The sequence below is a fragment of the Panthera tigris genome, chromosome B1, assembly GCF_018350195.1.
Source record: "Panthera tigris isolate Pti1 chromosome B1, P.tigris_Pti1_mat1.1, whole genome shotgun sequence".
NCBI classification, from domain to species: domain Eukaryota; kingdom Metazoa; phylum Chordata; class Mammalia; order Carnivora; family Felidae; genus Panthera; species Panthera tigris.
The window spans coordinates 142,101,397-142,117,618 of record NC_056663.1 but is presented as its reverse complement, the minus strand read 5'-3'; the positions used below and the strand labels follow the sequence as shown (position 1 = coordinate 142,117,618).

General features: G+C 45.3%; 1 protein-coding gene across 1 annotated transcript; it reads right to left on the bottom strand.

Moving 5' to 3' along the window:
* Window positions 1-8,481: 8,481 nt before the first annotated feature.
* SOWAHB (sosondowah ankyrin repeat domain family member B) lies at window positions 8,482-10,827 on the bottom strand. Its single transcript, XM_015542342.2, has one exon. It carries the CDS (start codon window positions 10,825-10,827, stop codon window positions 8,482-8,484), a length of 2,346 nt encoding a protein of 781 aa, XP_015397828.2.
* Between the last annotated feature and the right edge of the window lie 5,395 nt (window positions 10,828-16,222).

Genomic DNA, 16,222 nt, shown 5'->3' with positions numbered 1-16,222 from the left:
ATTGATGTTTTCAAATAATTTTACCATCTTAATAAGTAGTCTTGCGTTTCAACCCTTCAGTCAGTCCCTGACTAAAGCCTGTAGCTGGCCAAGAACGAAGATCAGAAGAGAAAATGCCTGTGAAATATCATCTACACTGAAATTCACACTGACTCTGAAAGAAGTGCTTATACCTCAGTTTTGAAAGGTGGTTCTAGAATTTGGTTTTCCCAAGCATCTGTAACAGGCATCAGGAATCTTGCCCAAGAAATCAGAGCAATATTTTCTGATCTCTCTGCAATGCACAGAGAGATGGCTCCACGGGTTAGCTAATTATATGCCATTAGGAAATGTTACTTAGGTCATATGCCCCTTAGGAATCAAGAATTAAAATCACTACTGTGAGAAGATTTGGCCTCAGGATAAAGCAAAATCCACCTTTTATGGTTTCCCCAAATTTGCTGCTACCTGTTAGTAATATTACACATTTCAGCACCTTCCATCCTGAAGATCAGAGGCCAACTTGATGCCATTGGTCTCTTTTTCTTTTTCTTTCCCCTCTCCTTTCCTCACAAAATCAAGGCTCACAGAGATTTCATATTCAGCATAGAGCAATTTAGTGTCATACAAGGTGAAAATTAAGAACATTCAGTCAACATACACTGTAAAGGCATAGCTAGTCCTATGTAGGTGATATATGCTAGCCCTTTCCAGAAAGAAAAATCAATATGACTCCCTAGACCATCAGTTCAGACAAAGCTATTGGCATTAGCTGAATGAATACTCATTTGGTCACTTTTTTTTTTTTTTAAGTTTATTTATTTTGGGGACAGAGAGAGACAGAGCATGAATGAGGGAGGGTCAGAGAGAGAAGGAGACACAGAATCTGAAACAGGCTCCAGGCTCTGAGCTGTCAGCACAGAGCCCGACGCAGGGCTTGAATCACGAGATTATGACCTGAGCCGAAGTTGGACGCTCAACCGACTGAGACACCCAGGCACCCCTCATTTGCTCACTTTTAAAAACTTTTTTTAATGTTTATTTATTTTTGAGAGCGAGCATGAGCGGGGGAGGGGCGGGGAGAGAGGGGCACAGAGGATCTGGAGGGGTCTCGAAGCAGGGCTCCAACTCGCAAATGCAAGATCATGACCTGAGCCAAAGTTGGCCGCTTAACCAACTAAGCCCCGCGGGCACCCCTCATTTGCTCACTTTTTAAAGTTCATTTTAATTACAAACTCCAAATACTCTCATCGAGACAACCTTATGTGATCCGGCAAGCCTAAGTCCTCAGACCACTAAGGAAATAGGACTATTCCTGGCCTGATTCCTCCTGGTCTCAGTCCTACCTTGACTGGCTCAGTCATTCGTACTGTGAGACCCCTCGTGGGATTGAGGTAAATTGCTTGGTTTCACTATAGTCATGTCCCTGCATCACTTCCCTAGTTGACAGCAAAAGATAAGAGCTCAGTGGAAAGCTGATTGTATTTCAGGACATAAATGGCAAAAAGCTTCAAGTCCTGTAAGATTAACTCTTATGGTTTCAGAAAGACTGATGGTATAGAAATACCTATTAGAAACTGCTAGATTTGGGAGTGTTTACTCATCTCAACAGAAGAAATAGAACACAGAAAAGAATTAGACCCTCTCAAAACAGGGTGCTGGCTTTGGTCCCAACAAACTAGTTGAAAATTATCTTTATTTGTCTTATCATTTCCTTGCCTAATTGAGGCATAATTTACATACAATAATGCTTTTTTTTTTTTTAACCCAACTCTTAAAAAGTAGAAGAGTTAAACTTGGAGGTGGGGATCAAGAAGTACTATTTTCAGACCAAAAAGGAGGAATAATTTAATATGTCAATAATTTTTTTTAGATTTTATTTTTAAGTTATCTCTACACCCAACATGGGGGTTGAACTTACAACTCTGAGATCAAGAGTTGCACGCTCCACTGACTGACCCAGCCAGGTGCCCCAATGTCAATAATTTTTAATCCACTTCAATGAGATTTGATTTTGACCAAGTTAGTGAAATTTTGACGAAGTTTACTACATAGTTGAATTTAGATGTTTTAAATTTCACAAGTGATAATGGCTTCAAATAACCACACACTCAACTCCTCATAAACCTTACCTCTTCAGAGTTTTGCCCAGTTTTTAGTTCCAGGCCAGAACAGAACTGCTAATTTGACAACTGTCAGTTTATGTGACTTCAGTTCGACATAATTCTGTTTAATGACATATCGTAATAGCTAGTGATTGTTACACACAAGGGATAGTTAAATAGACTTTTTCATCAGAAATGAGAAATGCGACCATCTTTTTTTTGTAGGAGCATAAGGAAAAAGGTTTGAGTAGCAAACCTTGTTCTTGTAGCACCTTTTTAATCAACCAGAGGATTTTTGTCTCCAGCATAGATGGAAATTTAAAGTGAACTGCTTTAATGCTTTTAAATGGTGTTAAAAATAACAACAGCTGGGGTGCCTGGATGGCTCAGTCGGTTAAGTGTCCGTCTCTCGATTTCAGCTCGGGTCGTGATCTCACAGTTTTGTAGAATTGAGCCTTCTGTGGGGCTCCATGCGGACGATGTAGAGCTTGCTTGGGATTCTCTCTCTCCCTCTTTGCCCCTTCCCCACTCATGCGCGCGCTCTCTCTCTCTCAAAATAAATAAACATTAAAAAAAAGATTCTCTGTCTTGTCCCTCCCCTGCTTGTATGCACATGCTCTCTCTCTGTAGATAAATAAATAAATAGGTAACAGCTAACATTTATTCAAGATCTATTGTGGACCAGGCACAGAGGAACTCAGGCAACCTAGCTTCATTGTCATGTGCTTAACTACTGCACTTCCCTATGCTTTCATTACACATTTTGAATTATTTGTTTGATGTTAGCAAACACAAGCACACACTCTAGCTCTGCTATGCTGATCAGCCCATATAGAGTTTGACACTCTTAGATCCAGTGGCATCATGAACCTAGACAGTCATCAGAGTAATCAAATGATATAATCACTGAACAAGGGCAGTTTACAGATGAGAGGAAATAGAACCTTTTGGTTCTTCCCTAATTCTATTCAACCAAATCAGCCTCTCTGACTAGAATTTGCTCTCCTCACTGTAGGCAACCAATCTTATTCACCTTATCTGGCTACGATATTTGTAATATTTCTAACATAAATCTAAGAAACTATAGTGACTGGTCTCTGCTTCTTGTTTGTTTCCCTTACCCTAGCAAGAGGAATCTGTTTTGCTTCAGTCTACATAAATCATTCCCCTGCAATAAACTGTCAATGGCTTCCCATTGCCTGGGTCAGTAGGTCTCAAACTTATACAGGAATTTATTGTGGTGATGGTTGAGAATACACTAAAACCCACTGAAATGTATGTTTTAAATAGGTGAATTGTATGGTATGGGAATTGAATGTCAATAGTTATTTTTAAAAATTTACAATCGGGGGCGCCTGGGTGGCTCAGTTGGTTGGGCGTCCAACTTCGGCTCAGGTCATGATCTCACGGTTTGTGAATTCGAGCCTGGCGTCGGGCTCTGTGCTGATAGCTCGGAGCCTGGAGCCTGCTTCGGGTTCTGTGTCTCCTTCTCTCTCTGCCCCTCCCCAACTTGTGCTCTGTGTCTCTATGTCTCTCAAAAAATAAATAAATGTTAAAAAAAAATTAAAAAATTTACAATAAAAAATGTCTGGAAGCCTTGGCATGCTATAGGTAACATCCTGAAATGTTGAACCATAAGCGATTTTACTAGAAGGAAATAAGACTATGGTATATACCATATATATTTATAAGATTGAAATTCACTACTTTACAACTATGCCTACACAAAAAGGCAAGAGATTGAGCTAAGGTTATCCGACAGTTTCTGATGTTTGTCTTTATTATTAAATTGCCATTTGTTAAATTATTCTGTTGCCTACCACTACTTCCTGGCAAATAAGCATTAACAACACTGAAGACTTAAGAAAGATTTGAAAGGGAAACTTTTAAACTAAGTACATCCTACCTAATACTTTGATATATATTTTTGTCTTCATATTAAGACTTTAGGAAATCATCTATATTTGCAATAACACTAAGGCTTTCTGGAGGAGTTTCGACAATCCTTAGCTTCTTAGAAAGCGCCTATATTTCTTTAAAAACATTTTTTAAATGTTTATTTATTTTTGAGAGAGAGAAAGACAGAGTGCAAGCAGGGGAGGTGAGAGAGAGAGTGAGACACAGAATCTGAAGCAGATTCTGAGCTGTCAGCACAGAGCCCGATGCCAGGCTCAAACTCATGGATGGCGAGATCATGACCTGAGCTGAAATCAGACGCTCAACTGACTGAGCCACCCAGGCACCCCGAAAATGCCTATATTTCTTGACATAACATAAAAGACCCTTTTCTCAACCTGGCCTTAAATTACCGTTATATCTTCATCTGTCTCCACACTACCTCACCTCAGCCTGTGTATTCGCCACAGCACAAGTGTCCAAGTATTCCTCAAACACACCCTGCAGCTTTACTCAAGCTCCTTCCTTCTTCTGGAATATTCTCTCCTTCTTTCTCCACTTGGCCCTTCAAAGACTAACTTCCATTTTACCTTTTTTTTGTTGTTATTTTGTTGTTTTCTTTCAAGAGAGAGTGTGAGAGCATGAGGAGGAGGGGCGGAGGAAGAAGGAGAGAGAATCTTTTTTTTTTATTGTTTTTATTGTTTATTTATTTTTGAGAGAGACAGAGACAGAGTGGGAGCAGAGGAGGGGGCAGAGAGAGAGGGAGACACAGAATTCAAAGCAGGTTCCAGGCTGTGAGCTGTCAGCACAGAGACTGACACGGGGCTTGAACTCACAAGCCATGAGATCATGACCTGAGCTGATATTGGATGCTTAACTGACAGCCACCCAGGTGCCCCAGAAGGAGAGAGAATCTTAGGCAGGCTCCACTACCAGCACAAAGTCCCACAGAGGCTCACTGGATCTCACGACCCTGAGATCATGAGCTGAGCCAAAATCAAGAGTCACACAGTTAACCAACTGAGCCACCCAGGCAACCCCATTTTACCTTCTCAACTTCCCTGGTCCTAAAAAGTGCTGTGAGAGCAGGAAATGTGTCTACCTTATTGGATGTTGTATTTCTATAAACATGTTGTATGTCCTACAAACATAGAGCCTAATACAAAGAAAATCCTCCACAAATACTATTCTCATAGTCTAGATGCACACATCTATCCACCTACTTTGCGGTGCTAAAATTATTTTTCAGTGACCCTCCTTCCCCAATAGATTATGACTTCTTGAAGGTAAGAATTATATCTTTGTCACATAGTAGATGTTCCATAAATATCTGCTAAATTTTGATGCATTGAAAACGTATTCTCCAATCTTCAGACGTTCAAAGTATTCAGGAAAAATAAAACATTCAAACAATTTATTAAACTGCCCTGTGGCAGAAACTTTCAGTGAAGTGTGTGCACAGCATTATGAGAATTCTGGTGAAAAAGCTATACATCTTCTGGTTTGGAGGTGTTTACCCTGGAATCTTCTTAGAGGCTTGACATTTGAGCTGTCCCTTGAAAAATAAGGAAAAGGTTGCCACTTAAACTGTGATAGGGATTCTGAGCTGAGGGAATTTAGCACCAAGACAGAAACTGAGAGGGTAGGGCCATTAGCACTCCAGTGGGTCTGGTGTGGCTGCAGTTTAGGGTTCATGCCAGGGAGTGGTTGGCAGGAGGCTGGAAAAATATGCTGTAGGCCTGTCAGCCCTCCTAGCCTGGACTTCACAAGTTGAGCAAGAGAGTGACACAATCAGATTTGTATTTTACTCTGCTCTCAGTACCCTCTTCAGCCCTGCCCCCTCCTAACATAAATGTTGACCATGTAAGAGAGTTAACCAAAGCCATAAGTATGATGTGTGGACAAAGGCCAAAGGAACCTGAATCCTCATAAGAATCAACATGAGACCCAGGACTGTGTTCTAACCAGTGAGCCATCTGTCAACACCAGTGCTATGCAAATCACACACTGAAACAGATGTCAAGAATGTGGTAGAACCAATAAAGCTGGTTTCTTTGGAAAGCCGGCAGCATTCACTTGAAGATCCCAGGCCTCCATGAAGCCCTCCCTGATTTTCCCAGCCCAAGGAAATCTCTCCTTTGAAATTCTCTGGAGCACTGAATTTTGTACTTAGGACACTTTGAAAATTTTTTCTTGCATAGTGGCTGTTTTGTCCTCATTCCTGGTACCACCTTTTTTCTCTTTGTCTCATTTTGTTTTAAGTAGGCTTCACACCCAGTGTGGAGCTCAAGGTGAGACTTGAACTCATGACCCTGGGATCAAGAACTGAGCTGAGATCAAGAGTAGGACAATTAACCAACTGGGCCATCCAGGCGCCCCACTCTCTGTCTCATTTTAAAAGCTTATATCTAATATAATGCAGCTTTGAAAGACACCTTGGGAGCAAGATAAGGTATACATCAATCAGCAACAGATCTCATTAGATTTTAAGTTAAGATGAATTATTAGATGGTAAGTTTCAAGAAAGGTGAGGTCACAGCGCACTCACCCCCAGCACTAGTCAATAATATGTTTGCTGAATAAATTGATGTTGTGATGAAAATACGGTAAGGTAAAAACATTCTTTGACTTTTAAAAAAAGTTGATATTTATAAATTTTTTTTCCTTGAAAATCTCTCACTAGGGTACTTATATAGTTGTTTATCTTTTATGCTTTCAAATTTCATTTCTCCTAACCATGCCCCCACCGTCTGTGATCGTTGTTTTTTTCTTGATTTGATTTGCCAAAGCTTCATCTCTTATAAAGGTCTTTTTGGAAAAAAACAACCTGTAGAGTTATGTATTATACCTATCTTTTGTATGTTTTCTAATTGAACAGAGTTATATTTATTTCAGCAAAATTATAAGGTAAAACTACAAAGAAAGAAATATTTGACACTCATTTGAAACACAATTTTCTAAAGAAGAAAGTCAACAGTAATCAGCATAAGTACAATAACTTATAAAGATTTGTTGATATTTCAATGGTGAAAAATAACTAGAAGAAACACAAAAATACTGTGAAAATACATCACTGACATTGCACATGAAAACATTCCATAAAAAATTAACAATTTCCATATGGAAATTTAATTTTTCAGCTCCGTTTGAATTTACATTCTGAAATCTTAATGTTCTACTGCAATTTACAGGGTAGCCATTCTCTCATTCCATGGACCCACAGAGATCAGAACCATCACAAACAAACAAAAGGAACACTTCCTGTTAGAGATACAGCACTTCAAGGCTAATGTTTAATCTTAATTGGCAACAAGTTTAGTGCAAATTAAATTATATTTTTAGCAGCTTAGAAAATTCCCGGTGGGGAAGCATTTACCTCTTAACCCTTATTGCTTCCCCAGAATATGAACATTGGCTCTTCCATCCTACTGAAAACTACTAATGCTGATTTTGCCATTTGTTACACAGGGAGTTTCCATGAAAGATGATTTCAGCAACTATGCAAATGAGCCAACAGTTTTACATTTGGAAAGTTTCCCTTAGGTTGATTTATTTAAAAAAGCAGAGCCTGAATGCCAGTCATAACTGGATCTTACCTAACTGCTTCTCTAATCATGGAGAAGAGATACAAATAAGGTATTAATCATCTCACATATTAGCCACCTTAGGTTGTATTCAAAGGAAGATCTGAAGATAGGGCTGAGGAATCCTAAAATGAGTTCCACTCTCCAGTAATAATTTTATTTCATTGATTTGGAAAGAAAGAAAGAAAGAAAGAAAGAAAGAAAGAAAGAAAGAAAGAAAGAAAGAAAGAGAAAGAAAAGGAAGAAAGGGAAAGAAAGAAGAGGGAAGGAAGAAAGGAGGGAGGAGGGAGGGAGGAAGGAAGGAGGAAGGAAGGGAGGAAGGAAGGAAAGAAGGAGAGGGAAGGAGGAAGGGAAGAAGGAGGGGGAGGCAGGGAGGGAAGGAAGAAAGAAAAAGAGAAAAAGAAGAAAATAGGAGCCATCTGATTTCAAACCTGGTGCTTTCCACTCAGCCAGGATTTATTCTCCAAATGAATAGAGGCCAAAGAGGTACTAGCCAGAGGATTTTGTTTGAGCTTCCTCAATCCCTTGAATTGGCTCCCTTTTTCTTAAACATCTGTTCTCTCTGTAGTCAAGGCCTGGGGCTGCTGCTTCAAAAACCAATGTGGCTCACTGTGCCCAGATCTGTGGTGACAAGGAAAGAGGAAGACTATTTACTGGGTTTTAAGTCTGACTCCGCCCTGTGTCTAGGTTTCACTGGCCCAAAGACTTGAGCTGTCAGAAAGTTTGGGTGACCCCTAAGGTCCAGGATGTGCTGACATAAAATCCAGGCAGGTAAACACGAGGTAAACCACGTCAGACGATCTCTTCCTTACCAACGCCTCAGCAATTTTTCTATTCCCCCTGAATTTTCTCAATGAACACCTCAAGGATGTGCTGGTGTGTGGTGTGTGGCTGCATGTTCAAAAGAGGGGCCCACCTCAGTCACTGTACTCTTCTCTTTCCCTTGGATTGGGGAATTTCTCATACTGGTTGGCCAATTTCCATTTGCTGTGCTGACTTTTGAGTAGTGCAGCAAAGGAAGACTTCCGGGTGATATTTCTAGATATTTCCCGGCTCTTGGCCTTCCTGGTGGGGGAAGAGCTTCGGACTAAAGGATAGACAGGAAAAATGGGCCTTCCCCGAGGGGCTTCCAGTAGCTGCCATACCTCCCCAGAGGTATTACTGGTCAGATACTGCCATGGCTTCTTCCCACTGCTGTCCCGGACATTGACCCGAGAAGCCAACCTCTGCACTAGCACTTTGATGACCCCCTGGTGGCCGTGAATGGCTGCAAGGTGCAGAGGGGTATATCCACAACTGGACTTCACATTTACATCAAGAGTAACCCCAGCTTTCTGTGCACTAGAGACAAAGTCCTGAAGGGCCCTGAGGTCACCATGTTTGGCTATCCAGTGCAAGGCCGTGTACCCAGTCAAGAAGTCTTTGTGCAGAGCCAGCTGGGGGTCCTCCCAAAACAAAGTCAACACGTGAATCCAAGAGCCACTGGCAAGCTTCACGATCCATTCATGCTCCCTGGCATCTAGGGGGACCAGAGATGACTTGTGCTCAGGTCTGTGCGGGACCAAGGCTGCAGATTCCTCCCCACCCTCGGCCCAGGGGGTGTGAGGACGCCACTCAGCAGCAGCAGCCTTAATGTCTGCAGGTTGTGGTGTCAAAGCAGCATCCACTCTTGGGCTGGACACTGCTCCTGCCTTGGAGGGTTTCCTGGACCGTGGTGGGCGACGAGTCCTTTTCAGCAAGTCCTGCTCAAGACACTCCTCATCGGAAGAAGACAATTTGGCTCTCCCTGCCTGTGAGCTCCTCCTGAGGGCTCTCCTTAACTTGGGAGTTGGCCAGGGGAAAGACTCCTGGGGGTGGCCTACAAGGCCATTAGCCTTTGTCGAGACCTGCTGAGAGGTGTGACCATCCCCTCTGTTTCTGAGGCCCTGAGGGCTCCTGCTGGGGCTGCCCTCTTTTGGAGAAAGGCCCCCAGCCGGATCCCTGAGCTTTCTCCAATCTGGGGTTCCCAGGGTAACTTGCAGCCCCTCTTCAGAACCCCCTGGGGACTCTTTGGGCCCACTGCTGCTCTCCTCGCTGCCATGGCTCTCTTGGTCCACAAAGTCATCCAGATCTTGGAGGGACAGCTGACTACGAATGCTACGAAAGATTGTCAATGGAGGATTCTGGGGACAGGATTCCGGAACAACAGGAAGGAGAGAATGAGATGAAAGAGAGGGGTCTAGAGGCTCTGAGTCAGGTTCTGGGACACAGAAGTTGGGCTCAGATGGTATCTGGGGGAAATTGTCCGGCAGCACTGACCAGGCTCTGATGGGTCCTTGGTTCCGGGCCTTGGGTATCTGGGGATGTCTGGCCACCCATTCCCAAGTGCGCTGTTGCTGCTGCTGCAGGATGGAATAATGCAGAGAGCTCGGGGTCAGCAGCTCTGGCTGGTCTGCAGGGGAAGTAGGGAGGGACAGGAGAGGAGGCGGCCAAGCCCCACTTCCAGCAGCCTCGACGGTTGCAGGAGGAGAGCAGGGCGCTGTGGGCACCGGTGCGTGCTCAGCGGGCAAGCCTTCCAGCTGCTGCCCGGGAGGCTCGCGATCATCCCGGGCCAGCGGGACACGCGCCGGCTTGTTCCCGGCGGTGGCGGTGGCGGTGGCGGGGTCTGGGACTGCGCCGAGCACCTGCTCGCCCGGGAGTCCCTCCAGGCTGTTTTGGTGGCATTCCCAGCAGCAGCGGCCCTGCGTCTCCACAGCCGCGCACCTCGCTCCGGCCCTGTGGCCAGAGCCGCCCCTCCGCCCCCCGCCTCCCCGGGCTGCCTCCCGGGTGCGGCTGGCGGTGAGTCCATTACAACCTGCGTGGGCGGCTGGGGCTGCGGCACCTGCTGGCTCCTCCTCTGGCCCCTTCTCGTGCCGCCGCCTCCTGGGCGGCTGCGGCGGCGGATCCCTTTGGCGCGCGCCTTGCGGGGAACAGGGAGCAGCTCTCCCTGCAGGGGCGGCGGCAGCGGGCGGGTCGCGGGGTCGCTGCAGCCCCTCCTCCCCCAAAAGGTCCCTGTACCTCCTCTTGAGCACCACATACTTGGTGCCGTCGGGGTCCTGGCGCACTGCGGCTACCGAGTTGACAAAGCCCTTGAAGAGCTCGCGGCGGCGCTGGTGTTGGCTGGGGGGCGCGTCGGGGTCTCGGAGAAAGCTCTTGAAGTGGCCCAGCAAGGCGGCGTTGGTCACTCTTCCTCCAGCCTGGCACAGAAAATCCAGTAGTGCCTCCTGGCTCAACTCTCGGGCCATCGCTGCCTTGTCGTCCCCTGGCCCCGGGTGTCCGCGCCCTCCCAGCGCTCTCCCCTGCCAGCCGAAACCCTGGCCTGCGGTGTGTCACCTGCGCTCGGGGCGGCGCCACCCGCCTCCATCAGCCGTGGAGGGCGGCGCTGCTTGCAGTCCCGGAGCGCGCCAAGAGCGCGCGAGGCCCCCGGGCTGAGCCCCCGCACGCAGTCCGGGTGGGAGAGGGCGGTTCCCCCACCGCCCCTGCGCGACGCGGGCCTCTCCCAGCGAGTCCCCGCAGCGAAAGTTCCCGGGATAGGTCGGAATCGGTTTCACCTGCGCCCCGGCGACGCCTCTTCCCTGGCTCTGGAGGAAGGGCCCGGCCCGCCTCCTCCTGTCCTTCCGCCCTCTGAGGTCTCCCCGGCCCTGCCACCTCTCCCAGATGAGTCAGGCTGGTCCCAGCCAGAGACAGCTCCGTAGGTGAGTCGCCAGCCAGAGGGAGCCGGCAGCGAACCTCTCTGCAGGACCAGGAGCCCCTCCCGGGCCGGGAAATGGAAAGCAGGTAAGCGACCGGCCGCTCCTTTGGGTCTCGGCCACATAGAAACGAAAGCAAGGAAAACCCGTTCCTGCGCAAGTCATGGCGAAAGTCGATGGGTGGGGAAGAAGGTGTAAATTTACTGGCATTCTGCGGTCTCCCAAAAAGGTGCCTTTATTAACGCTCTGGGGTAGTAATTTCAGATTCCCTGAGGTGGTATTGAAGTCGTGGTATTGAAGACTTTGCGTCCCAAATAAGCCTTCCTTGATCTGGACACACTGCCCCGGCTTCTCCTCCGGCACCCGGCTGCAAGAGATCTAAATACACCTAAGTCTGTACTGAAAAGAGAAATCATGCTGAAAGTTGCCGGTTGGTTTCGGCCTTTCTTTGCCTTAGTAATTGTCTCACGTTTAGGAAAAATCAGATAGTTGATTGCCCCAGCAGCTTTAAGGGAACAGGAACTATGCAGTTAAGGTATTTGTTGTCTATTGTTACCTTGCTTCTATTTACTCCAAAGTTTGTGAACAGAAGAGATTTTTGTACAGTCCCTTTTGTGTTGGCCTGAGTGGTGTTTCTTGTCTTTCCTCTCAGAATGTAAGGTTTCTCCCCACACGCTGAAGCCTATTAAGGTGCACATTACAAGCTTGCCTACTTTAACCCCACTGCTCCCAACCTTAGAATGGCGGCTTGACTCTCATTCTCCATTGAGAGCCTGCAAACTTCCTAATATCCAGTCCATTTGTAGATTGGAGCTGTCTTTTTCATTGGCCTCAAGACTGTGGAATTACAGTGCTTTTCCTAACAACTGCTTTCCCCTTCCATTTCATCTGTTTATTTTCTTTAATTGAGGTCTTTGAGTGGAGGTCTTTCTTGTTTGTTGGTTCTGTTTCCATGCCCAAGATACTTTTATTGTTTTACCTGTGTGTGTACCTGTACAGTTCCATGCCCTCCCCCACTCTTTCCTTCAGCTGTATTTCCTATTATAAAGTCTCTATCTCCTACCCTGTCACACCACTTTTCTCTCCTATACTCCCCGCTTATCTTTGCACTTTTCCTTCTGCTCTACTATTTTTGGTGGTTTCATGAGTCCCTATCCTTTTTGCCTAAGGGAGGGTGTTGAAAGTATGTTGGCCCGACAGTTGTCAACACGGACCAATCTTCGTGACTGCCAGGCACATGAGCTTTAAGTTCCCAGTAGTACCCTGGTAGTTTTCCATGAATGAATTGGAATCCTTGGCTTTACATTATCTAGGTCAGGATGAAGAACTGGGAACGATTGTTGTCTGTTTTTGGCATTTTCAAATGCCAGTGGTGGTTCAAACCCAACACTGGGTTGAGAAGGGGATAGGGGTTTTTGCTGAGGTGGAACATTAACATCAAGTTTTTCAGATGATTATTAAAATAAAAGTTTTGTATTAAACTTCAGCTTCCTTTTGTGTTTATTTCCTGGTGTGGAGTTTTGATGGGACTGAGGTGTGTGTATGCCTAGGTCAGGAAGGAGTCCAAATGGTAAACTCAGGTGGGCATTTTAGAGCAGAAAGTAGAAAGAACCACCCTCCCCCTCCCCGCCCTTTGATATTTCTCAAAACTTCTGGTTAAAACAAGGGGTCTTGGGGCACTTGGGGGGCTCAGTTAAGCATCAGACTTGATTTCAGCTCAGGTCATGATCTCACAGTTGGTGAGTTGGAGCCCCACATCAGCCTCTATGCTGACAGTGAGGAGCCTGCTTGGGATTCTCTGTCTCCCTTTCTCTCTGCTCCTCCTCTGCTTGCTCTCTCTCTCTCTCTCTCTCTCTCTCTCGAAAATAAATAAGAAACATTTTTTAAAAATAAAAGAAGGGGTCGGGGCGCCTGGGTGGCGCAGTCGACTGGTTAAGCGTCCAACTTCAGCCAGGTCACGATCTCATGGTCCGTGAGTTCGAGCCCCGCGTCAGGCTCTGGGCTGATGGCTCGGAGCCTGGAGCCTGTTTCCGATTCTGTGTCTCCCTCTCTCTCTGCCCCTCCCCCGTTCATGCTCTGTCTCTCTCTGTCCCAAAAATAAATTAAAAAAACGTTGAAAAAAAATTAAAAAAAAAATAAAAGAAGGGGTCTTATGGCAAGGAGGAGTGATGATATGGACATAAGTTTGGACTTGAAGCACTACTCGTACACTTGTATTGCAAGACATCATTCATTTATCAAGTTAAAATTTAGTAGAAATGTTTGCTCATTTTGCAGAACACTCGCAGAACAAGTTACTGGTAATCCAGGTTTTACTGTACTAGGCTTTAAGGAAGACTGTGTGCAGATGTGCTGGAAAAGAAACTGGAAAAGCAGGAGAGTCAGAAAATGAAGGGCCTATAGCATGGAGGGGAGTGGAGGTGGGGTGTTGGGGGGGATGGGGGAGGGGAAAGGAGGGGAGCTTTGAAGAATTTTGGCAAAGGTAGTGACCTGACTAGATTCATACTTTAGAAAGATCATCCTGGAGGCAGTGCTGGTTTGGAATCATGACCCAGATTAATAAGTAAAAATAGTATATTGCAGAACAGTAGTATATTTAAGAAATTTAAGATGCCATGGATTGTATGATACATTTTGGTTTCAGAGATGTTAAATGTGAGGAAAAACAAGTGCCTCTTAAAGTGAAACAAATAGAATATGTTGAATATGATCATATTTTTAGAAAAACCAAAAGGCTTATTTGGGAGTAAGATTTGAGGACTGGATTAAGGTGACTTTAACTTTTTCTTTATGACCTTATAAACTTTTTGGCTATTTTACAATAACAGTGTATTACTTTTTAGTTTGAAAAAGACACTAAAGAGAAAAAAGGACATAAATGAATCGCCATGACAAAGAAAAAAACAGTATCAAATCTCCAGGCTGGAGGAGGGAGAGGAAGCTCTCAGCAGGGAGAACAGTCCAGAAGTTATTGAGATGATCCAGAACAAGGTTGTGAAAGGTCTGAGTTCAGCAGTGTCCAAGACAGGGAGATGAACAGATGGATTGAAGAGATAGCTAGTGGGTAAATTCGACAGGATTTGGAGCCAGAGGAGCCAGGACAGTGGGGAGGACACAGTTGAGGTGGGGAGGAACAAACTTGGCTTCTCTCTTGCATCTAGCCTGAGTCACTGGATGGATAGTTGTTATATCTACATGGATAGAAAATATGGAGGAAAGTCAGTTTTTGAAATGGGAAAGATTATAAATTCCATTCAAGGCATATTGAGGTGGAGGTGCCTGTGGGCCATAAAAACAGGAATATCTAGAAAGCAATATAGGTTTGAGACTCCAAGAATGTATGAGATTAGCATATGTGAATAACTGTTGAAGCCTTAGGCAATGACAAAATTGCTTAGAGAGAGATTTACAGGCGGTGGGAAGGGAAGGGGTGGAGGGTAAATCCTCCCTTACCAAAGAGAAAGAGGAATAGAAATGAGTTAGGGAGACTTAGAAGGAGCTGCTGGAGGGGAAGAGGAACACCACAGAGTGGGGTGCCACAGAAGCACAGAAGCAGAAGAAGGGACAGCTTTCTAGAGATGACACCAAGTTTGATAAGAAGTGAAATAGGACCATAGCTTGTTAGGTCACTGGAGTCTGGTCTGGAGCAGTGTCAGAAGAGTGGTGGGGACAGAAGTCAGGTTTCAGAGGGATGAAGAGTGAGTGGGGTGACTGTGGGGTGAGAGACTTGGCCATGAAAGGAAGGAGATAAATCTAGATAAGGAGAATATCAGATCCTGTAATCTAAGTTTGGTTGGTTGTTTTTTCAGTAGTTGTTTGAAGAGATATGATCTATGTGCTGAGGGAAAAACGCCAGGAAGAGATAAGTTGAAGACCTAGAGGAGAGAGTAAATAATTGATAAATTAGGAGCTGGAGGTGGGGCTGGAGTCCAGAGTTCAGGTAGAGAGATTCCCTGGGACAGGACAGGGAGAGCCACTTTACCTATTGAGAATAGAAAGAAAAAAAAAATAGCTACTACATTAATTGGTGGGCTAAGAGATGGGGAGAAAAGGTTTGAGGAAGTCTTGGTGGGGTTTGAAAAGCAGGGACAATGGGAGTAAGTGAATATGAGAGCTAGAAGGGTGGGATATTGTGAGCGGAACATCAAATATTCTTACGTCTTCTGGCTGAAGGTTTCCACAGTGGAGTTGTTTTGAGGGTACAATAAGATTCAGAGTGCAACCATGAGGATGAAGCATAGTGGAAGTGAGAGCATTGTAACATTACGGAACCATGAGGGGGTGCTGAAGGAGATATGGGAGTCATCTGGGATAGAGAGGACACCGAAATCGCCTTTGTAAACCCCCCAGTCTTGTGGCATGAGTAACACAGAGGGCATTTTGCCAGGAGTACTCACTCTCCTCATCAGCAGTGTAATATAGTGACTTATCCATGTGTGGCACAATCCAGATCACTTCCCTTTATCTGATCTTCAGAATACATGTGGGAAATGTGTAGAGTAGAGACCATTGCCTTGCACAAAGTAGCTCTCTTTGCTATTAATATGATTGTATTTCTTGTAGGATGTATTCTGATGTGCTTATCCTTTGCCTTTGGTCCAAACCTCTACAGTGGATATAGAATGACATTTCCATCCAAGAAGGTGGAACTGCCCAATGTCCATCATCCAGGTAGGCAGGGAGATCCTCAGGGGAAACCAGAGCTAAAGTGAACCTTACACAAGCATGAGAGTAAACCAGGGCTCCCCACCACTCTGTCTTTCTCTCCCAGTCTCTCTTTCTATCTCTTCTCTTCCTTCTCCTTCCCCTCCTCTTCCTTTCTGCCTTCCTCTTTGTCTCTCTCTCTCACTCACTCACCCACTCACTACAAGTCTGGGTAGTCCCCAGGGCACTCTGAAGTAGCCAGGGGAAGGCATTTTCCTGCTGAAGTTCAGGGCTCTAACTTACAAGT